At 45.1% G+C, this 24,947-nt stretch overlaps 2 protein-coding genes across 3 annotated transcripts in view; both read left to right on the top strand.

Annotated features, from left to right (window-relative positions):
* LOC141052937 (uncharacterized) overlaps window positions 1-24,947 on the top strand; it is a 310,086-nt gene that overhangs the window by 81 nt on the left and 285,058 nt on the right. The gene's annotated exons all lie outside the window — the stretch shown is intronic.
* LOC141052947 (uncharacterized) lies at window positions 12-24,470 on the top strand. 2 transcript variants are annotated; one of them, XM_073550286.1, is made up of 8 exons: window positions 15-165; window positions 446-579; window positions 19,370-19,519; window positions 19,649-19,828; window positions 19,912-20,035; window positions 20,119-20,216; window positions 20,415-20,505; window positions 22,625-24,470. In XM_073550286.1, exons 3-8 carry the CDS (start codon window positions 19,439-19,441, stop codon window positions 23,725-23,727), a joined length of 1,677 nt encoding a protein of 558 aa, XP_073406387.1. In that variant the 5' UTR covers window positions 15-165; window positions 446-579; window positions 19,370-19,438; the 3' UTR covers window positions 23,728-24,470. The 2 variants fall into 2 exon arrangements, with proteins under 2 accessions (XP_073406388.1, XP_073406387.1); XM_073550287.1 differs by lacking the exon at window positions 446-579 and having other exon boundaries at window positions 12-165.

Below are 24,947 nucleotides of genomic sequence, written 5' to 3'. Positions count from 1 at the left end.
GGTGCTGTAGATTCCCCATTACTGGGCACAGGGGGCAGTAACCCCTTCAGTGCTGAGACTATTCTGGTGCTTTTCTGCTGCTTCTTTATATGACTGCTGACATTTTGCTCCTTCAGTAACCCCTTCAGCGCTGAGACTGTTTTGGTGACATTGTTTTCTCTCCTTGTAAGAATCCATGACATTTTTGTTCCTCTCCCTGTGACAGACTGTTAGACCTTTGTAGATTACAGGCCCAGACACCATTATTATACATTTAGGTACCATAGTAACTAGGCCGCCCCATACTATCGAACACTTGTGGGGTGGAGGGATATTGTATGGAGCCGAGCTCTGTCAGTCCTTCTTAGATGCCATGTTTTCTTGTGACAGCAAGTGATGACAGATTTTACAAATTTTGGCCACACCCCAGGACATGCCCATTTACCATTTCTTTCTCCCCTGACAGGAGGAGTTGTCAGAGGGGCGCTGGCAGTGAGGGCCAGCAGACTGAGACTGCCGGCCGTAGACCCAAATCTGGGACTGTCCACTGTATCCAGGACAGTTGGGTCTTGAGATGAGATTCTGGAGTCTCTGGTCCAGGTCAGTGGTACCTGGCAGCTGGACAGGAGGCCATGAATCTCTTACCTTCCGGCGTGGCTTTTGATCACCCAGGGCAGGCCAGACGCCATCTGTGCTTCCTGCTCATCTCTAGTTGGAACCTGTGGATGATTTTTCATTCCCTCATTCACAGTCGGAGGCTCCAGAACTTTCTAGTCTTTATGTGGCGTCACTATACGACGTCCGGTTTGTTTGTGTCTGTAAGGCCGTGTTCACACGGTGCAGAAATACTGTGTTTTTTGTTTTCTGCAGGATCTACAACTAACTACACAAAATAACAATCTTCTCCCCTTTATTTGATGTGTTTCTGATGAGGATGTGAAGCCGCGTCTTTAAAGTTTTATTTTATTATACAGCAAAGCTTTGATTCTGCGCTTAACCCCTTAACGACCTATGACGTGTGTATCCGTCATAAGTCACCTCCGTCTGTTTGCTGTGGGCTCTGGTGCTGAGCTCGCACATTTTCCTGCACATGACAGCAGATCTGAGGAGTTTGGTGGAGTTATCTGTGACTTTTGCTTGGGTTTGTAAGTGTGATTCCCTTTCCTTCTCCTTTATTATTCCCCATTCTCCACTCCCCGGTGCATTCCTCTGTTATATGTGAGTGAATATTTTTATGCCTGGTATTTTCAGTTGCCCTTGTTCGTGTTACCTTGTTCGTCTGGTTGGTGCACGGCTGCTCCCCTCTTCCCTAGTTTGGGTAAGGGTACAGACAAAAGGTGGATACAGGAGATAAGGCAAGGTACGTGGCCCCGGCATATTCACCTTCAGAAGTAACCCAGGGAATAGGGCGAGCTAGGGTGCCCCCTAGCGTTAGGGACAGGAAAGAAGCCTCTGTTCCTGGGTCACCCGTCAACCTAGCCGTGACAATAATGTACTGTGTGTTCAACTTACTGGGCACTACAATGGAAGTTTACAATTTTCACTCAGCAACATCCACTGCTGCTTGTTTCTGGAAAACACCCATGGAATCAAAATCGGCACTACATGGCCCCTTAGCAGCCTGAGAATACTAGCCCCCAGCTGTCTGCTTTAGCTTGCCAGGTTGTCATAAATGGGGGGACTTCACGCCGTTTTTTAAAATTATTTATTTAAATAATTTTAAAATACGGAGTGGGGACTACTCTATTTTTGACAACGAGCCTTTTTTAAAGCTGACAGCTGAGGGTTCCATCTCACAGGCGGTGGTTGATGAATAGTTTCATCAGCTGCCGCCTGTTCTTGCTGTTTTCAGTTGAATACAACTCTCCACATTCTCCCCTGCTAGCGCTGATCGCATCGCGAGCAGGGGAAAGTGATGAGCGCTGTCTTCAGCACCTGGCGCCAGTGAACAGCGCTTACTTTACTGCTGATTCCCAGGCCCCGGTACGTGTTATACTGATGCCGAACACAGTTGCCACATATATTAAACACACGGACACGGATATCTCCAGTACTGGTCTTTCCAGTACCGGAAATATCAGAATTAGTGATGAGTGAGTATACTCATTACTCGAGATTGCCTGAGCATGCTGGGGTGATCTCCTAGTATTTTGGCGTGCTCGGAGATTTAGTTTCTGTCACCATAGCTGCGTGATTTGTGGCTGCTAGACAGCCTGAATACATGTGGGGGTTGCCTGTTTGTTAGGAAATCCCCACATGTATTTAGGCTGTCTAGCAGCCGCAAATCATGGAGCTACGGCAACAGAAACTAAATCTACGAGCATGCCAAAATACCCGGAGATCACCCCAGCATGCTTGGGGAAAACCTGAGCAACGAGTATACTCGCTTATCACTAATCAGAATGTGTGAATGAGTCCGCAGAATTACTGTTCAGGATTGATTGAAAAAATTGGCCTGGTCAGGAAAGTGAAAACAGGCTTTTGGGTGAAGGAGCAGAATTTCTGTGCAAAAAAAGCAGCAAAAAATATGCAACATTTGTGCTAGACCTGAACAAGGTCTAAATTGATAAGCAAATGTGGTTCCATGAAATGTCTGCTCTCTGTGCATCTAAAGACTCTGCTAAACTCTGCAGTTTTGGTGAATGTTATTCTCTATAGGCTTCTTCTGAAACAAACGCATGAAAAAGACACCGCTGCATTTTTAAGCTTTTCTGTACTGTTAGAAAAGCTTTGAAAACTGCTTCACATCATTACCAAAATCGCATCAAGTAAGTAGGAAAATGCGTAGAAGAAATGCAGCAAACACGCAATAATTGAGATTTCGCTGTGTGGTGAGGACACCTGCAGAAAGAATGCTGCATTTGCACTACGTGTGAACAAGGCCTCAGCATTACAGATTTATTACATTTTTTAGGGGTTTAATAGAGAAATAGCAATCATGTCAGTTTTTTTTTACTTCATTTACTGATTCCCTTAAATAATATTACCTCTGAGGTGTGCAGGTCGTTACAACTACAAGGACAACAAATATGTACATGTTATGTGCTGATTTGTGATGTTTCTAATTTTTTTACAAAAAGCTTTGAAAATAGCAGTTTTTTCACTATCAAGTATTTTTCAGTATTTTTTTTTTTAGTAATTTTATAGGATGAAAAAATCTCTTAATTCTCCCTCTAAAATACCAATACAGACATTGTACATAGCAGTTTATTTCTGTCAGCCTGTAGTACAGATCAAACACATATAATTCTCCCCATTACATCATCTGAGCTTGTGACTCAGCAGCTTTGGTTCCTGCCTGTAGTGTGAAGATTGTGGGTTCAAGACTTAAGGAGACTCGCAAAAGTAGAGAAAATGACATTTTTGTAATTGCTGCTTTATTTTTATTTTTTTTACTGCCTTTATAGGATCAAAAAAATGTTTTTCTTCATCCCCGTATACAGGGAGAATAGAAATACATTGTTATATACAGAATGTATCTCTATGGACATGTATAACCTGGTTCTGGGTTCACTCCCTGCAACAGAGGTCAAGAAAGATTACCAAATTCTCCTATCTACATCATTAAAAGCTGTGGCTTGCGAACATGGAGACAGAACGTAGAGGCGTGAGTTGAGACCTGAACACAGGAAAGAGTAGCAGTGAATATATAATTTAATTTATTCACTGAGCAGAGAGAGGCGGCCCTGCCCCCGAGGAGTAGTTACAGAGCGATGAAGACCTAGGAGAGTATCAGAAGGTGGGACAAAAGCCCTGAGGTGACGGGAAGTGGGTCAGAGCCCTCAAATCGTGACAGTCCCGCTAAATCTGGGACACTTAGGAGCATCACTGCGGTGTACATGCATGTTCTGGTGCTGAAAAGAGTTACTTTTTTTGTTTAACAAAAGTTAATGTGTTAAAAAGGAACAAAATGAGTCTTACGCTTTTTACATAGTGTTTTACAAGAATTTTCGGTGGCCCTAAAAAAAAACGTAAAACACTGTACATGTAGATTTTGGTATCAAACATTTCCTGTCCACGATGTTTTTGCAAACAAAAAAGCTTCGATAAATGCCTCAAACATCTGTGTATTAGATATGAACTCTAACATGATAGAAGATTACAATCCGGAGAAGATGGGAAACCTTCATACAGACGGCCGGTGGTGATGGAGTCAGTGATGGACTCTGGCCAGATATGTTTCTAGAGCTGTAGTAGGAGATGAAGATGTCGTCCTCATCATGAAGTAGTTATTCCTCCTGTCACGTGTAATGAATATCTCCTGCAGTATTGCTAATGCCAATTCCGAATATGAGTCTGAGAAACCTCTTCGTCTGCTGACACCGAGGAAGAAACTTCTTGTTTTGTGTGGTCTAAAATACAGCTCTGGCAAAAATTAAGAGACCACCTCATCAAAACCCTGTCAGGGGAACCCCATTGAGAAGTTCTGGAATGTAATCAAGAGGATGATGGCTAGTCACAAGCTATCAAACAAAGAAGAACTGCGCCAGAAGCGTGTGAAAGACAGGTGGAAAGCATGCCAAGACGCCTGAAAGCTGTGACTAAAAATAATGGTTATTCCACAAAATATTGATTTCTGAACTCTTCCTGAGTTAAAATATTAGTATTGTTGTTTCTAAATGATTATGAACTTGTTTTCTCTGCATTATTTGAGGTCTAAAAGCACTGTTTTTTTTGTTTTTTTTATTTTGACCATTTCTCCTTTTCAGAAAAAAACCCACAAAATTAATTGCTTGGAAGTTTGGAGACATGTCAGAAGTTTGTAGACTAAAAGAGTAATTTACATATTACTCAAAAATATACCTATAAAGAGAAAAATCAGACAAACTGAACATTTGGAAGTGGTCTTTTTTTTTTTTTTGCCAGAGCTGTATATAGGATTTATTAGATGTAATGAAACAAATTGAATACTGTAAAATGAAGAATAGTAATATATTAACCCCTTAAGCCCCAAGGGTGGTTTGCACGTTCATGACCGGGCCAATTTTTACAATTCTGACCACTGTCCCTTTATGAGGTAATAACTCTGAAACGCTTTCGTGGATCCCGGTGATTCTGACAATGTTTTCTCGTGACATATTGTACTTCATGTTAGTGGTAAAATTTCATTCATATAACTTTGTGAAAAAAAACGGAAATTTGGCGAAAATTTTGAAAATTTCGCAATTTTCCAACTTTGAATTTTTATTCCCTTAAATCACAGAGATATGGCACACAAAAAAACTTGATAACTAACATTTCCCACATGTTTACTTTACATCAGCACAATTTTGGAACCAAAATTTTTTTTTGTTAGGAAGTTATAAGGGTTAAAAATTGACCAGCGATTTCTCATTTTTGCAACACCATTTTATTTTTACGGACTACATCACATTTGAAGCCACTTTGAGGGGTCTATATGATAGAAAATACCCAAAAGTGACACCATTCTAAAAACTGCACCCCTTAAGGTGCTCAAAACCACATTCAAGAAGTTTAGTAACCTTTTAGGTGCGTCAGAGGAATTTTTTGAATATTTAAGAAAAAATGAACATTTAACTTTTTTTCACAAAAAATACTTCAGGTTCAATTTTTGTTATTTTACCAAGGGTAACAGGAGAAATTGGACTGCAAAAGTTATTGTGAAATTTGTCCTGAGTACGCTGATACCTGATATGTGGGGGGGAACCACTGTTTCGGCGCATGGCAGACCTCAGAAGGGAAGGAGCGCCGTTTGACTTTTTCAATGCAAAATTGGCTGGAATTCAGATCGGACGCCATGTCGCATTTGGAGAGCCCCTGATGTACATAAACAGTGGAAACCCTCCACAAGTGACCCCATTTTGGAAACTAGACCCCCCCCAAGGAACTTATCTAGATATGTGGTGAGAACTTTGAACCCACAAGGGCTTCACAGAAGGTTATAACGTACAGCGGTACAATTAAAAAATCATATTTTTTTCCACAAAAATGATCTTTTCACCCCCAATTTTTATTTTCCCAAGGGTAACAGGACCCTAAAAGTTATTGTGCAATTTGTCCTGAGTACGCTGATACCCCATATGTGGGTGTAAATGACTATTTGGGCGCATGACAGAGCTCGGAAGGGAAGCAGCGCCATTTGACGTTTTTGGCTGGAATTGAGATCGGACACCATGTCGCGTTTGGAAAGCCCCTGATGTACCAAAACAGTAGAAACCCCCCACAAATGACACCATTTTGGAAACTAGACCCCCCAAGGAACTTATCCAGATGTGTGGTGAGCACTTTGAACCCCCAGTGCTTCACAGTAGTTTATAAAGACCGGTCGTGAAAATAAAAAAATCGTATTTTTTCCACAAACATGATCTTTTAGTCAATTTTTTTTATTTTCCCAAGGGTACAAGGAGAAATTGGACCCCAGAAGTTGTTGTCCAGTTTGTCCTGAGTATGCTGATACCTCATATGTGGGAGAAAACTACTGTATGGGCACACGTCGGGGCTCGGAAGGGAAGTAGTGACGTTTTGGAATGCAGACTTTGATGGAATGGTCTGCGGGTGTCATGTTGCTTTTGGAGAGCCCCTGATGTACCTAAACAGTGGAAACCCCCCACAAGTGACCCCATTTTGGAAACTAGACCCCCTAAGGAACTTATCTAGATGTGTGGTGAGCACTTTGAACCCCCAAGTGCTTCACAGAAGTTTATAATGCCTGGGCGTGAAAATAAAAAAATCATTTTTTTCCACAAAAATGATATTTTTGCCCCAATTTTTTATTTTCCTAAGGGTAACAGGAGAAATTGGACCCCAAAAGTTGTTTTTCAATTTGTCCTGAGTATGCTGATACCCTATATGTGGGGGTAAAACACTGTTTGGGCGCATGGCAGAGCTTGGAAGTGAAGGAGCACCATTTGACTTTTTCAATGCAGAATTGGCTGGAATTGAGATCAGACGCCATGTTGCATTTGGAGAGCCCCTGATGTGCCCAAACAGTGGAAACCCCCAATTCTAACTCCAACCCTAACCCCAACACACCCCTAACCCTAATCTCAGCCCTAACCCCAGCTCTAGCCCTAACCCTAGCCCTATCCCTAACCCTAATGAGAAAATGGAAATAAATACATTTTCTTTTAGTTTTATTATTTTTCCCTAACTAAGGGGGTGATAACGGGGGGTTTGATTTACTATTTATGGCGGTTTTTATGTTTGGCAGCTGTCACACGCTAAAAGACGCTTTTTATTGTAAAAATAGTTTTTACATCACCACATATTGAGAGCTTTAATTTTTCCGTATTTTGACCCACCGAGTCATGTGAGGTCTTATTCTTTGCGGGACGAGTTGACGTTTTTATTGGCACCATTTTCGGGCTCGTGACATTTTTTGATCGCTTTTTATTCCGATTTTTGGGACGCAGAATAAACAAAAAACAGCGTTTCATGAATTTCTTTTGGGGGGTGTGTTTACACCGTTCCGCGTGCGGTAAAATTGATAATGCGGTTTTATTCTTCGGGTCAGTACAGTTACAGCGATACCTCATTTAGGTGTTTTATGTCTTGTCGGTTTTCTGCAATGAAAACTATTTTTTATATAAAAAATAATTATTTTTGCATCGCTTTATTCTGCGAGCTATAACTTTTTTATTTTTTTGCGGATGATGCTGTATGGTGACTCGTTTTTTGCAGGACGAGCTGACGTTTTCAGTGGTACCATGGATATTTATATGCGTCTTTTTGATCGCGTGTTATTGCACTTTTTGTTCGGCGGTATGATAAATCATTATTTTCTGCTTCATTTTTTATTGTTTAAGGGGTTCGCTAAAGGGGTTAACTAATGGGACAGTTTTATAGGGCGGGTCATTACGGATGCGGCGATACCAAATATGTGTACTTTTATTGTTTTTTTTATTTTCAAAAAATGAATTTATTGGGGAATATATATATTTTTTTTTTTTACTAATTTATTTAGCGATTTTTTTATTTTTTTATTTTTACACTTTTTTTTTTTTTTTTTTTTTTTTTAAGGGTGGTTTCACATTATCTTTAGCATATAGCAGCTGTTATAATCAGCTGACACCCGGCCGCGATTAGCGGCGTTCACCACGTGGGCGCCGCTGATCGCTATGACGTACTATCCCGTCCCTGGGAATTAAGTCCCAGGGCACATGGACGGGATAGTACTTCTCATGGCAGAAAGGGGTTAATGATCTCCCACAACTTTTTTGCCACCACTGCTTTGGTCTTCCGCCAGTTTCTATATTTCCTGGTCAGCCTCAACAAACAAGTCATCCCTACAGTGAAGCAGTGACTGACATAACCAGTGTTTGGGGGCATGGAGGAAATGTCTTAGGCCACTTTCACATTTGCGTTTAAGGCCGCACCGACGGTCTGCGCACGGCCGCCGCTAAGCCCTGCCCCCTGCCGTGCCTCCTCCGGTATCTCCGCCTACCGGCGCATGGCGCTGCATGCATCTTGCGTCCCCTATCTTTAGCACTGGGGATGCAGGCCGTGCGCAGTATGCGTTTGGCGGCGCATGCGTCCTTTTGACGGTGCGCCGAGCGCAACAAAATTGCTACAGGTTGCGTTTGGCGCTGGTCGGCGCACCATCAAAAGGACGCATGCGCCGCCAAACGGATACTGCGCACGGCCTGCGTCCCCAGTGCTAAAGATAGGAGACGCAGGATGCATGCAGCGTCATGCGCCAGTAGGCGGAGCTACCGGAGGAGGTGTGGCAGGGGTGAGGCTTAGCGGCGGCTGTGCGCAGGCCATCGCTGCGGCCTTACACGCAAATGTGAAAGTGGCCTTAATCAATAACTCAACTTATGTTCCAGTATATGCAAGACAAAGAGAATACAGTGGGGAAAAAAGTATTTAGTCAGTCACCAATTGTGCAAGTTCTACCACTTAAAAAGATGAGAGAGGCCTGTAATTGACATCATAGGTAGACCACAACTTTGAGAGTCAAAATGAGAAAATAAATCCAGAAAATCACCTTGTCTGATTTGGCGGGATTTATTTTTCAAATTTTGGAAAATAAGCATTTTGTCTCCTAAAAACATGCAAGATTTCTGGCTCTCACAGACCTGTAACTTCTTCATTAAGAGGCTCCTCTGTCCTCCACTCATTACCTGTAGTAATGGCACCTGTTTGAACAATGACACCTGTCCACAACCTCAAACAGTCACACTCCAAACTCCACTATGGTGAAGAACAAAAAGCTGTTGAAGGACACCAGAAACAAAATTGTAGCCCTGTACCAGTCTGGGAAGACTGAATCTGCAATAGGCAAGCAGCTTGGTGTGATGAAATCAACTGTGGGAGCAATAATAAGAAAATTTAAGACATACAAGATCACTGATAATTTCCTTCGATCTGGGGCTCCATGCAAGATCTCACCCTGTGGGGTCAAGATCATCACAAGAACAGTGAGCAAAACTCCCAGAACTACACGGGGGGGGGACCTAGTGAATGACCTGCATAGAGCTGAGACCACCGTAGCAAAGGCTACCATCAGTAACACACTTCACAGCTAGGGACTCAGATCTTGCAGTGCCAGACGTGTCCCCATGCTTAAGCCAGTACATGTTGTTTGCTAGAGAGCATTTGGATTATCCAGAAGAATATTGAGAGAATGTCATATGGTCTGATGAAACCAAAGTAGAACTGTTTGGTAGAAACAAAACTTGTTGTGTTTGGAGGAGACAGAATGCTGAGTTGCATCCAAAGAACACCATACCTACTGTGAAGCATGGGGGTGGCAACATCATGCTTTGGGGCTGTTTCTCTGCAAAGGGACCAGGACGACTGATCCGTGGACATGAAAGAATGAATGGGGCTATGTATCATGAGATTTTGAGTATAAACCTCTTTCCATCAGCAAGGGCATAGAAAATAAAACGTGGTTTAGTCTTTCAGCATTCTAATGATCCCAAGCACACCGCCAGAGCAACGAAGGAGTGGCTTCGTAGGAAGCATATGAAGGTCCTGCAGTGGCCTAGCCAGTCTCCAGATCTCAACACCATAGAAAACCTTTGAAGGGATTTGAAAGTCCGTGTTGCCCAGCGACTGGCCCAAAACATCACTGCTCTAGAGGAGATCTGCATGGAAAAATGGGCTAACATACCACCAACAGTGTGTACCAACCTTGTGAAGATTTACAGAAAACATTTGACCTCTGTCATTACCAACAAAGGATATACAACAAAATATTGAGATGAACTTTTGTTAATGGCCAAATACTTATTTTCCACAATAATTTGAAAAATAAATCTTGCATAATCAGACAACGTGATTTTCTGGATTTGTTTTCTCATTTTGACTCTCATAGTTGTGGTCTACCTATGATGTCAATTACAGGCCTCTGTCATCTTTTTAAGTGGGAGAACTTGCACAATTGGTGGCTGACTAAATACTTTTCCTCCCTACTGTACAGCTCTGGCCAAAATTAAGAGACAATTGCAAAATTTTCAGTTTGTCTGATTTTTCTCTTTAGGCTGGAGTCACACACAACGAATAAAAAATCGGTCCCATTTTAACGGTACGAAATCGCACAAAGAATTCTTGTCCATGGATCCATCTGTCATCCCATTTTCCGGCGATGAACCGATTTTATTCGCATCTAAGCATCAAATTGACATCCAATGTCAATGCCTGATGCTCTTTCCTGTTGACCTGGAGAAGTCTTGCGATTTAATCGCAAGTCACACGTGTGGTGCATTTTCAATGCGTTTTTTAATCGCATCCATAGACTTGCATTGTCGAATCCGATCAGAAAATCGGTGACAATCGCAGCATGCTGAGATTGTCTCGGTCCGAGGAACGAATCCGATAAAAAAACGAATGATGGGAGCAGCAACATAGAATAACATTGGGACGAATGCAATGCGATATTTTTTTTTTTTTTTTTTCGCATTGCATTCGTCCGATTTTATCGCTAGTGTGACTCCAGCCTTATAGGTATATTTTTTAGCAAAATGTAAATTGCTCTATTATTCTATAAGCTACCGGCAACATGTCTTTGAATTTCCAAGCACTACATTTTGTATTTATTTTCAGAAAATGAGAAATGGTCAAAATAACCAAAAAATGCAGTGCTTGCAGGCCTCAAATAATGCTAAGAAAACAAGTTCATAGTCATTTAGAAACAGCAATACTAATGTTTTAACTCAGGAAGAGTTCAAAAATCAATATTTTGTGGAATAGCCATGATTTTTAGTCACAGCTTTCTTGCGTATTGGCATGCTTTACACCAGTCTTTCACACTGCTTTTGGGTGACCTTATGCCACTCCTTGTACAAAAATGTAAGCAGTTCTTTGTTTGATGGCTTTTGACTATCCATCTTCCTCTTGATTACATTCCAGAGGTTTTCAATGGGGTTCTGGTCTGGAGATTGGGCTGGCCATGACAGGGATTTGATGTGGTGGTCCTTCATCTACACATTGATTGACCTAGCTGTGTGTGGCATGGCACATTGTTCTGCTGGAAAAACCAGTCCTCAGAGTTGGGGAACATTGTGTTAGGCGTCGGGTTCCTGACTCTGCACAACAGGAATCCAGAGCCAGACATCCGGCGGTCTCCCATTTTCCTCCGACCGCTCCGGGTGTTGCTCAGCAATCACGGCGAGCTAGGTCTGCTGCTCACTCTCGTTCTGACAGCCTGGATGTTGCTGCCACCTCTGGTGCAGCAATGGTGGTGCAGCCTGCTTTGCAGGGAACCACTCTAGAGGCTAAGTCCTCATGCCGTGCTACTGGGCATGCCCGCAAGGTGACCTCTCACTGGAGAGCCGGGGTCACATGTTCAGGTCCTGTGTCGGATCTGATTGGTTCTTTCCAGGGCACTGGAAGGTCCCGGAAGCGCATGGCTATAAAAAGCCCGCATGGCGGCTCGGCCATGCGCTAGTGTAGCATATTATGCTGTGTGTGTATGGTGATGGATGCATGGACTGGTGACTGACTCATTTGAAACCCCTTCCCTCGGTTAATACGAATGGTGACAGATTGTTGGGTAGTCAGCTCCAGATTGTGGCAAGCTACACGCCACTGTGCCTCCTGCACTGCACACTAGTGTCCGACGGTGCTCGGTCATTCCGGCGCCGTCGTTCAGCGGCCATAGTTATTGCCGCGCTGCGGTAGCAGCCTCCTTGGCGTCTGCGGTTGCAATGCCACTCTCTGGGTATCCTGTGAAGTGAACAGGGCCAGCGTCCTCATACGTCTCTGTTGTTTAAGCGACTCTGTGTGGGAACAGAGCCGCTCTTAGCGCTCGGGTGACGTTAACCCGAGCGCAGTACTTCACCTTTTGGTGCATCCGCCATTACTCAGCAGCGGTCTTGTCACCTACCGCACGGTGGACCCCGGGCGGCGAACGCACCTCCTATTATTTATATCTGGTGCGTTCCGTCGACCCTAGCATTACACTAGCGCCAGGGTCTGGCTAGTAATGGCGGATGAACAGCGACTGCTGCAGTACATCCGGCAGCTGCAGGGCAGGTTGGCGGCTCTCGAGCGTTCAGCCTCAGCTGCGGATGTTACTGCAGTCGCTGTTCAGGCAGCCACAGAGGCTGTCTCCCGTGTGACCACAGCCATCCCTGCCCCGACTTTGTCCCACCTCCCGCTGCCCAAAAAGTTCTCGGGTGATAGTGCTGCTTGTAGGGGTTTCGTAAGCCAGTGCTCTATACAGCTGGAGCTGCTGGCCGCCCGATTCCCCTCTGAGCGGGCTAAAGTGGGATTTATTATTTCCCTTCTGTCGGGCAGGGCTTTGGAGTGGGCCACACCGCTGTGGGAGCGTGGTGATCATGTGGTGCAGTGTGTCTCGCGGTTCTTAGACACTCTGAAACAGGTCTTCCTGGGACCACGAGTCACCCATGACACCGTGCTCCGGCTGCTGGCATTGTCACAGGGCTCTTCCATGGTCAGTCACTTCGCCATCCAGTTCCGGACGCTGGCCTCTGAATTAGAGTGGCCAGATAAGGTCCTCATTCCGGCATTCTGGAGAGGTTTGGCTAGCCTTGTGAAGGACGCTCTGGCCACCAGGGAGATTCCCGCTACACTGGAGGAGCTTATCACTGTCTCCACCCGAATAGATCTTCGCTTCACCGAGCGAAGGTTGGAGCGGGACCAGTGTAGGCAGAGGTTTAGGTTGGCACCTTGTTTTTCTAAACCTCTGGAATCTTCCGATCGGGCGTCCGAGCGTCAGGGGGCTTCCCGTGAGGGATCCAGGCTCCGGTCCGCTCGAGCTCCTGTGAGCTGTCATATTTGTCGGCAGTCCGGTCACCTTGCCAACCGGTGCCCACAGCAGCAGGGAGAACGCTCGCGCCTAGTGGCCGTAGGAGGCGGCGCACTAGAGTCAGCGACGTTTTCCTCCAAGCTGTCCTTTAAGGGGACTCTTGGGTTTGATTCTTCCACTCTGGCGATGGAGGTTTGCGTGGATTCCGGGGCGGAGGGCAATTTTATGTCGTCAACCTTCGCCCAACGGCACGCTATACCCCTGGTTATGATGTCTACACCAGTCACCGTCAGAGTGGTGAACGGCGCTACTCTACCCTCACAGATAACTCACCAGACCGTCCCCTTGGTACTCTCAGTGGCTCCGTCTCATCAGGAGATGATATCCCTCCTCGTCATGCCCGAGGGTATTGACCAGGTACTTCTAGGGGTTCCCTGGCTGCGGTATCACTCCCCCCATATAGAGTGGTCCTCAGGGAGGATTATTGGGTGGAGTAAATCATGTGAGGGTAGATGTCTGAGGGAGTGCGTTCAGGTTGCCTCCACCAAGGTTCCCGCTGATCTCTCCTCGCTCCCCAAACACTATCGACAGTATGCAGACGTGTTCTCCAAAAAGGCGGCGGAGACCCTTCCACCGCATCGCCCCTATGACTGTCCTATTGACCTCTTGCCTGGTGCTGAGCCCCCTCGGGGTCGAGTCTATCCCCTAACTCTCCCGGAGACTGAGGCCATGTCTCAATACATCAGGGAGAATCTGGCAAGAGGATTCATTAGGAAGTCAGTGTCACCAGCGGGGGCGGGATTCTTCTTCGTCCAGAAGAAGAGTGGGGAACTACATCCTTGCATTGATTACAGGGGTCTTAACGCCATCACCGTTAAGAATAAGTATTCTCTGCCCCTGATATCAGAACTGTTTGATAGGCTACGAGGAGCGAGGGTATTTTCCAAACTTGATCTGCGGGTGTGACGTCCGCCTGCGGTCTGGGCTGCAGCCAGGCAACACCCCGAGAAACACTGCTACCCTTTACCCCTTTTCAGGGATCTGGATTTATAGCAGAGCCCAGGAGGCGCTGTCTGAATAGGAGCAGTGACCAGAGCAGGACGGTCGCCAGAAAGGTGTTCCAATACGGGACACAAACGTGGAGATATGCGAGTCTAAACCAGTCGGGCAGCAATGGTACAAAAACGGTAGACAGAAGCAGAGTCAGATTCAGGCCGAGAGTCATAAACCAGGAGGGCAGCAGAGGTACAGAATCGTTAGGCAGAAGCAGAGTCAGATTCAGGCCAAAAGTCATAAAACAGGAGAGTAGCAGAGGTACAGAATCGTTAGGCAGAAGGAGAGTCAGAAGTCCAGGCCAAAGTCAGTCAGTCAGAAAGTAATACACACAGGGGAACCAAGAATATATCCGGCGGCTTGCAAGACCAGTCCCAAGGTATTTCAGGGATCAGGTCACCCCTCATAGGTTCCTGGACTGATGATGTCATCAGTACCGCCCCCAGGACCAGGCCAGATGGAGATGCAGTAACCTCTTGATGACTGACAGAGGGGTGGAGCCTGCGTCCACCAGATGCCTGCGCAGGTGCCCTTACTCTGTCAGCACCATAACTCCCGGGCGAGCCATGGCGCCTCCTAGTGACCGCGACAGGAGCAGCAGACCCAGAATTTAACGGCGACGTGACAGACCGGCGCCTCCTAGAGGTTAAAGCCGGGACAGTAGGCTCTGAGCCTGACGTGACAGAACCACGGCCCCTTCCAGTGGCCGAGGCAGGAACAGCCGTCCCTGAGTCTGACGATAAAGTGGCGGTCCGGCACCTCCTAGTGGCCGCGACCGGAACAGCAGGCCCTAAGTCTGGCAGAAACGTGACAGTGGGGGGCTTACAACCTGATTCGCATCCGTGATGGGGATGAATGGAAGACGGCATTTAACACCAGAGACGGGCACTATGAATACCTGGTGATGCCCTTCGGCCTCTGTAATGCCCCGGCCGTCTTCCAAGACTTTGTGAACGATATCTTCCGGGATATGCTTACCACCTCGGTTGTAGTCTATCTGGATGATATTCTCATCTACTCTCCAGATATTGACTCCCACCGGAGAGAGGTTTGCAAAGTTTTTGATCGCCTGCGGGCGAACTCCCTCTATGCCAAGTTGGAGAAGTGTGTGTTTGAGCAGGAGTCCTTGCCTTTCCTGGGCTATATCATCTCCGCCCAGGGATTGGCCATGGATCCTGCCAAGCTACAGGCAGTGATGGATTGGCAGGAACCTCATTCTCTCAAAGCGGTGCAGCGCTTTATGGGGTTCATAAATTATTATCGCCAATTCATTCCCCACTTCTCGACTTTGGTAGCACCCTTGGTAGCCCTCACCAAGAAGGGTGCAAATCCCAAGTTGTGGTCGGAACCGGTTTCCAAGGCCTTCTCCACCATTAAGTCCCATTTCGCTAGCACTCCCATTCTACATCGTCCCGATGTAGACAAGCCCTTCATTCTGGAAGTGGATGCCTCTTCCGTCGGTGCTGGAGCGGTCCTGTTCCAGAAGGACACGCAAGGTCGGAAGCATCCATGCTTCTTTTTCTCCAAGACCTTCACACCGGCGGAGAGGAATTATGCCATCGGGGACAGGGAGTTGCTAGCGATGAAGTTGGCCTTCTCGGAGTGGAGACACCTCCTGGAGGCGGCTCGCCACCCTTTCCAGGTGTTCACCGACCACAAAAACTTGGTGTATTTACAAACAGCCCAGCGGCTAAACTCTCGCCAGGCCAGATGGTCTTTGTTCTTTTCCCGGTTCCATTTCACCCTCCACTTTCTCTCCGGGGAGAAGAACGTCCGGGCCGATGCTCTCTCCCGCTCCGTGGTGTCATCGGAGGAAGAGGAGGAGGAGCCTCGGCTGATCGTCCCATCCGAGAGCCTGAGGACTGTGGCTCCGGTTGCCCTTGAGTCAGTACCGCCGGGCAAGACATTTGTCCCTGCCGTCTGCGACCGGAGGTCCTCTCTTGGGCTCACTCGTCCAGAGTGGGCGGACATTTTAGGACTAAATGGACCTCTGAGCTTTTGGCGAGGACGTACTGGTGGCCACATATGGCCCGTGACGTCAAGGACTATATTGAGGCGTGCGTCTCTTGCTCCCGGAATAGGTCCTCTCGACAGCGGCCCGCTGGGCTTCTTTTTCCTCTGCCGATAGCAGACAGGCCCTGGGAGATGGTCGGTATGGACTTTGTGGTGGGGCTACCCAAGTCCAGCGGCAGCACGGTCATTTGAGTTGTCACCGACCATTTCTCTAAGATGGTGCACTTGGTACCTCTCTCCCGGTTACCTTCAGCGCGGGGCCTGGCAGTTTTGTTCATCAAGCACGTTTTCCGCCTGCACGGCATGCCGGACAAGATTGTCAGTGACCGAGGCCCTCAGTTTGCGTCCTGGTTTTGGAGAGAGCTCTGTTCTCTACTCAGCATTGAGCTGAATCTCTCCTCGGCCTATCATCCCGAGACGAATGGGTTGGTAGAGAGAGCCAACCAGACCTTGATAACATATCTTCGACATTTTGTCTCGGCCAGGCAGGACGACTGGGCATACTTGCTGCCGTGGGCAGAGTTAGCTTTGAACAATGCTGTGGCCGACTCCACCGGTCAAACCCCATTCCTCCTAAATTACGGCCAGCATCCGCGCGTCCCTGTGCCCATGCCCGTGTCTTCCACCGACTCCAGGGTGGCAGACTGGGTGGTGGAGGCACGTGACATTTGGGATCGCACCCAGGATGCTATCCGAGCTTCCAAGGAGAGAATGAGGATCTCCGCTGATGCACACCGGCGTCCTGCTCCAAGCTTCTCCCTTGGCGACATGGTATGGCTCTCCACCCGAAACATTAAACTGCGGGTCGAGTCTCCCAAGCTCGCGCCGCGATACATTGGACCATTCAAGGTCCTTGAGCGACTTAGCTCGGTGGTCTACCGCCTGGCTCTTCCTCCACATTTGGCCATCTCGGACGTGTTCCATGTGTCCCTCCTCAAACCAGTTCACATGGCCCGGTTTTCCGAGCCATCTGCCGGGTCATCAGACTTATCCTCTGACGAGTTTGAGGTTAACGCCATCGTGGGGCGCAGGTTTGTCCGTGGCAAAAATTTTTATTTGGTGGTCTGGAAGGGTCATGGTCCCGAGGCTCGGACCTGGGAGCCGGTGGAAAACATTCACGCACCGCTCCTGATGGCGGCTTTTGAGCGCAGTGAAGCGCAGAGGGGAGGGGGCCTTAGGAGGGGGGTAATGTTAGGCGTCGGGTTCCTGACTCTGCACAACAGGAATCCAGAGCCAGACATCCGGCGGTCTCCCATTTTCCTCCGACCGCTCCGGGTGTTGCTCAGCAATCACGGCGAGCCAGGTCTGCTGCTCACTCTCGTTCTGACAGCCTGGATGTTGCTGCCACCTCTGGTGCAGCAATGGTGGTGCAACCTGCTTTGCAGGGAACCACTCTAGAGGCTAAGTCCTCATGCCGTGCTACTGGGCATACCCGCAAGGTGACCTCTCACTGGAGAGCAGGGGTCACATGTTCAGGTCCTGTGTCGGATCTGATTGGTTCTTTCCAGGGCACTGGAAGGTCCCGGAAGCGCATGGCTATAAAAAGCCCGCATTGCGGCTCGGCCATGCGCTAGTGTAGCATATTATGCTGTGTGTGTATGGTGATGGATGCATGGACTGGTGACTGACTCATTTGAAACCCCTTCCCTCGGTTAATACGAATGGTGACAGATTGTTGGGTAGTCAGCTCCAGATTGTGGCAAGCTACACGCCACTGTGCCTCCTGCACTGCACACTAGTGTCCGACGGTGCTCGGTCATTCCGGCGCCGTCGTTCAGCGGCCATAGTTATTGCCGCGCTGCGGTAGCAGCCTCCTTGGCGTCTGTGGTTGCAATGCCACTCTCTGGGTATCCTGTGAAGTGAACAGGGCCAGAGTCCTCATACGTCTCTGTTGTTTAAGCGACTCTGTGTGGGAACAGAGCCGCTCTTAGCGCTCAGGTGACGTTAACCCGAGCGCAGTACTTCACCTTTTGGTGCATCCGCCATTACTCAGCAGCGGTCTTGTCACCTACCGCACGGTGGACCCCGGGCGGCGAACGCACCTCCTATTATTTATATCTGGTGCGTTCCGTCGACCCTAACACATTGCCTGAGCAGAAGGAATCAACTGTTTATCCAGGATAACTTTGTATGCGGTTCGATTCAAATGTCCTTCGCAAAGATTAACCTGCCCAATTTCAGCCTTGCTGAAGCATCCCCAGATCATCACCGATCCTCCACCAAATTTCACAGTGGGAGCTAGACACTGTGGCTTGTACGCCGCTCCAGGTCTCCGTCTAACCATTAGACGACCAGGTGTTGGGCAAAGCTGAAAACTAGACTCATCAGAGAAGATTAGCTTACTCCAGTCCTCTATGGTCCAATCCTTATGGTCTTTGGCAAACTTCAGCCTGTCTCTCATTTGCTTCTCATTGATAAAAGGCTTTTTTCTAGCTTTTCATGACTTTAGCCCTGCATCTAGGAGCCTGAAACGAACTGTTCTTGCCGTGCACTTCACCCCAGCTGCCATTTGCCATTCCTTTTGTAGGTCACTTGATGTCATCCTGCGGTTGCTGAGTGACATTCGAATAAGATGTCGGTCATCCCGGTCAGTGGAAAGTCATTTTCGCCTTCTGTTGGTCTGTAGCTTTATTGTCCCCAAAGTCTGCTGCTTGACCTTGTTGTAATGGACTGCCGTCTTAGAAATTTTAGAAATTACATGACTCTCACTGTATCCCTCTGGTAGTAAAGCTAGAATTGAGCCCTTCTTTTCCTCACTTAAGACTTTTCTGTTCAACTCCTTTGGCAAGGTTAAAAGTTATTTTTTCATTCCTATTACTTTTGGGATATTACTAGCACTTGTTTTGCCATCCAGCTTGTCCTATTGCAAGAGGATTGTAAATACCACAGCAGGGTTTTCCTTCGTTAAATAAGATTTGGTTCAGGTGATCACCTAATCAAAAGCACATTAAGTAGAATGAGGTGTACTCTGGTTGGAATTCAGCTGACACTGGAATGGAATGGCTGTCAGACATGTAGAGAAGCTGATTTTTGAACAACAACTGTGCAGTGGTCTCTTAATTTTTGCCAGAGCTGTATATACATGTTAATATATTATTACATGCGATTCTTTATGATGTTACATCGGCTCATCTTCTTCCCATTCAGGTTCTTACAATATCGAATCCTCTCAGTGGAGAACTTCTATATAATAGAATTTTCCTAATTAATCCGGCCATGACTGATATGGACAGAGGCAAGATGGTGGAGAGAATTTTGCACCTCACCCTAGAAATCCTCTTCCGCCTTACTGGAGAGGTGAGAGATTCTGATGATGTGATATTGTATGATTCTTATCTATGGTGATAACAGATGGACAGAACTGGAGAGGTGAGGACTCTGGAAAAATCTGTAATGAGATTTATTAATATGTCTCTCCATAACCAGGATTACACAGTAGTGAAGAAGACCTCTAGTGAGCACTGTAAGGCCACGGTGTCTGAGGGATGGAAAAGACATCTGAGCCCTATCACGGGGCCTCCACTTTATCCTTTGATAGATGAGGACATCAATGACCAGAATATCCTGGAACTCGCATACAAAATGATTGAGCTCCTGACTGGAGAGGTGACACTGCTGGGAATGCTGGGACATTATACTGTAATACTATGAAGAGGTCAAGGGGATGACGGTATCCTTGTATGTGTCAGGTTCCTATAAGGTGTCAGGATGTCGCCGTCTATTTCTCCATGGAGGAGTGGGATTATTTAGAAAGACACAAAGATCTTTACAAGGACGTCACGATGGAGGTTCCCCAGCCCCTAACATCACCAGGTAATAGACAGGACTAAATACACACGGCCTATAATTATCTGTATGTAAAGAATGAATTCCGTCCCTGTATGTGTTTCCTCCAGTTCTATCCAGTAAGAGGACAACATCAGAGAGATGTCCCCGTCCTCTTCTACCACAGGACTGTAAACAAGAAGATCCCAATGTTCCTCAGGATCATCAGGTAGATGGAGAGAAGGTGTCATGAAATCTCCCCTATGATGTGTAGACGGCTGTGAAGGTCTTGTGCTCAGTCTTGTTTTATCCACCAGTATTATATGTTTTATACTTGTGTAATGAGAACGGTGGAGATGGCAGGATTAGAGCTGATCATAGATGTGACTTCTCCATCTGTCTGTGACTTTTACAATATTTGTTTCAGGGTGAAGATCTGACCCATATTAATAGTTCAGAGATATATGTGAGGGGTTATGAGTGGTATAAAGAGGAGATTCCTACATATGACTACCCAGGTGAGTAGTTACCACTAAATACAGAGAAGTCACAGATTTTTCTCAGTCAGCTGCTTTGGCTGATTTATAGATGGTGTAGTTCGGCCATATCACAATCATGTTCACTACTTTGCCACTAGACCACAACATGTTTTTCCATACACAACTGTTCAAATTACTTTGGGCATTGAAAGCTCTTCTTCTATAGAGCTTACAATCTGGAAGATCCACCCTCTGAAATCAGAAGACGATGACCCTTACCTGCCCAGATCTGTAAACTACAAAACTAAATGACAGCGTACGTAGAATGTGCTGACAAGTTAGAAAATATGATGGGTCACCAAAGAGGAAGCAGAGGGTAATGATGTTGTTGGCTTCCTATAATCCTAATATGTTATTGGATGAATCTACCTTCTCTTCCTTCTGTGCTGCTGAATCTGCTCATACGGTCCCTACAAGAACAGGCCCAGTCTTTCTGGTCAAGCTTCACTATTATGATCAACAACACAAAATGTTCAGTGAGGGCCAAGGGTGAATTTCTCTATAATAATAACACTTTCCCTTAATCCTGAATTTAAAAATTTATTTTAAAACCGACTATTTTTTTTTACATTTAAGACACCTCAGCAGTCAGTTTGTGTTCCTAATCAGGCCAAATTTTTAAAATCTACAATATATCTCTTTATGTGGTGATAGATGTGGAGGTTTCTTCTGATTCCTGTGATGCTGAAATATTTTTTTCTTTGACACATTATACTTTATGATTCTTGTCATTTTAGGTTGATATATTTTTGTTTATTTTTGAAAATACCTGTAAATTACCAGATAGTTTAGAAAGATTTGTAATTTTCAAACTTTAAATTTGTACGATTCATAATCAGATAGTGATACCAGACAAAATGTTCTACTTCAGGTTGGCAACATTTTTCCAACATCCCGTTTTATGTTTTCACCATTCTTTTATTTTTTTGTCGGATTACAGGTTTAGCAACAAGTTTTTACATGTTTATTTAAGTTTACAAAACCTAATTTTTGGAGTAACAAATCACTTTTGAAATTGCTTTGAGGGGCCTCGATTTTAGATAGATATGGGAGGATATAGAAAATACAAAATCAGAAGACACTTGAGTAGTCAGTAAAGGGGCCAGGATCACAACAGGATCAAATACACAAGCTGGGAGCTGAGCATACACAACTGAGCCAGAGGAGAACAAGGCTGTATCTGGCAGCTTCCAGCAATATACCTGGAGCTTTAGTAGGGTGTTGTGCTTTCCAGTTACCTGAAGCAGGGAGCTGATTATTCCAGCTGGACAACACACACACATACATCAACAGATGGTAATATTGGTCCCGGCAACCCTATTCTTAGGCCAGGATCACACAAGTGAGAAACTCTGACGAGTCTCGCACGTCAATACCCGGCACTGCCGCCGGCACTCAGGACCGGAGCGTGTGGCTGCATAGAAATACATGCAAACGCATGCTCCGTTCCCGAGTGCCGGCGGCAGTGCCAGGTATCGACGTGCGAGACTCGTCCGAGTTTCTCGCATGTGTGATCCCGGCCTTAGGGTCTTCATCAGCAACGCATTGAATGACCCCTCCATCCTGTTCCATATCATTCTTAGTGGCTGGATAGAGCTTCTGGTTCCAGTGTCTCCTCCATCACCAGAAATGCCTGCAAAATGAGCAGATCCCAGAGTAGATGGGACTCACCATTTGCAGAAATGCTAATGTTAAAAAAAATGAAAGGAAACCACAGCAATAGAAAACCCCATAAAGTGACACCATTTGTAAACTATAAACATCTGTAAATTAATTTATAGTAATAGTGACTATTTTGATACCTGACTGGGGGCTTGTTTTTTTGCGGGATGAATAGAAGTTTTTATTGGTATCATTTTTGCCTGCGTAACATTTTTGGGTGGCTTTTTATTCCAATATTTTGGAAGCAGATTGAACAAACAGTTGAACAACACGCTCCACTGATTAATGCGATGAGGTCTTCTATTAGACTTTGAACTGTCATTGTCTTAGTAAATCATTCAATTTTACTACATAACTTCTCATTTGTATTGACAAAGTTCTAAATTATGTATTCAATGATATTTTATTAAAAAATAATTGGTTTTATTCTTGACAGATGATGGTGATAGGAGATCAAAGGGACAGCTGACATCTTCAATTTTTAAATCAGATGACCTTGTGATCACACAGGATACAATGGAAGTGAATGCCATTACTCCAGATATACCATCATCCCTTCACAGCAAAAATCTATCATGTGATCCTTTGAAACAGGTCCTACCTTCTGAATCATTACAGACTATTAAGAAAAATAAAAGTCAGAAAAGAGGCATTTCAAAACAAATTGCTCTTAAATCAAAGAAGCCAATTACACATTCAGAATATGGAAATAGTTTTCCTCTCAAAACATCTTTTGTTATACATCAAAAAAGTCACATAGAGGAGAAGAGATTTTCTTGTTCCAAATGCGGGAAAAATTTTAACCAGGAATCAGATCTTGTCAAGCATGAGAGAATTCATACTGAAGATAAGCCATATTCATGTTCAGAATGTGGGAAATGTTTTAACTGGAAATCTTATCTTACAAGTCACCAGAGAACTCACACAGGGGAGAAGCCATATTCATGTTCAGAATGTGGGAAATGTTTTAACTGGAAATCTTATCTTACTAGTCACCAGAGAACTCACACAGGGGAGAAGCCATATTCATGTTCAGAATGTGGAAAATGTTTTGGACAGAAATCACATCTTGTCACACACCACAGAACTCACAAAATGGAAAAGCCTTTTCCATGTTCAGAATGTGGAAAATGTTTTGGACATAAATCGGACCTTGTTAGACACCAGAGAACTCACACAGGGGAGAAGCCTTTTTCCTGCTCAGAATGTGGGAAATCTTTAACACGTAAATCATTTCTTGTTGCACATCAAAGAATTCACAAAGGAGAGAAGCCATATTCATGTTCAGAATGCGGGAAATGTTTTTTATATAAATCACATCTTATTACGCACCAGAGAGCTCACACAGGGGAGAAGCCATATACATGTTCAGAATGTGGGAAATGTTGGGCAGATAAATCACGTCTTGTTCAGCACCAGAGAACTCACACAGGGGAGAAGCCTTTTTCCTGTTCAGAATGTGGGAAATGTTGGGCACATAAATCAAGTCTTTTTAGACACCAGAGAACTCACATTGGGGAGAAGCAATGTTCATATTAAGAATGTGGGAAATGTTTTGAACAATAATGCTATTAAAAATCCTACACGGGGAGAATCCATTATCATACTTACAATGTTAAAAATAAATTACTGGAAAAATATTTTCTTCATGTTCAAAAATAAGTCACACAGGGAGAAACTATACATTTTATTGAAAAATTGTACAAAAACCATATAAAAGACAGTCGTATAATTAAACGCAAAGGGAATTTACTTTAGACTATTAGATATAATTTTAGCATGAAAAAATATTGTAATAGGTGCCTCCAACAGTGTGGAGGCAGCGTCCTGTAATGGCAGAGAACACTGAGACAATGTTCTTCCCTATCATTGAGAGAGCTGCTCTCACGTCCTGCCCCACACTGATCTCTGTGATCGCTGCATAGCAAAAGAGGTAGATACAAGAACCTGCTCGTCCTGAGTGAGCAACTAAAGAGCCTTCCACCTGACTAGCTTCTGGACCTTTCATATGACTTGGAAAGAACTGAAAATTGGGGTAATGAATACACAGTGTATGCAAATGTGTATATGTATTAGAGCTGTGTGTGTATTTAAATATGATATGTAGCAGAGTTGTCGGTGTATGTAAATGTTCATATGTAGCAGAGTTGTCTGTGTATGTAAATGTGTAGATGTAGCAAAGCTATGTATGTAAATTTTTAAATGTGCAGATGTAGCAGAGATGAGTGTGTGTGCACTGTCCTGCAGTGTGTGTAGACATGTACATAAAAAGTGTGAAACTATTTTGCTGAGTTAAATTATTCACCTGTACAATATTCCGTGGTCTGGGGTACATTACTGTGATATGCATCACTCCAAAAAGCATTACATAACAATAATAATCTTTATATAGTGCCAACATATTCCGCAGTGCTTTACAATTCAACAGTTCATATACAAGTCATAAGTAACAACATTAAAGATAATCCAATAATGAAAGCAAAATAATGAGAACTCGTAAGAGCTTACAATCTACAATGAGGTGGGGGAGACACAAAATTCAAGTGCGTATTTATAATGATGGTGCGGCCATCTTGAGAGAATGGGGGATAGATAAAGGCTGCCTGAGTTAGTAATTTTTGGAGGATTTTTAGTCCTTTTGTGGCTTTTGCTGTGCAATTTAGTGTTAGGACTCACAAGTGTGAGGACCCTTGGTCCGGGTTGTGAGCTTGCATTTCTTGGCCAAAATATCAACCAATACCTCACATATTTTTATATGT

This window comes from Dendrobates tinctorius, unplaced genomic scaffold (genome assembly GCF_039654945.1).
Source record: "Dendrobates tinctorius isolate UK_male_01 unplaced genomic scaffold, ASM3965494v1 ptg000164l, whole genome shotgun sequence".
Lineage (NCBI taxonomy): Eukaryota > Metazoa > Chordata > Amphibia > Anura > Dendrobatidae > Dendrobates > Dendrobates tinctorius.
Note: the sequence above shows the minus strand (reverse complement) of the source record. Positions and strands in the feature narration are given on the sequence as shown.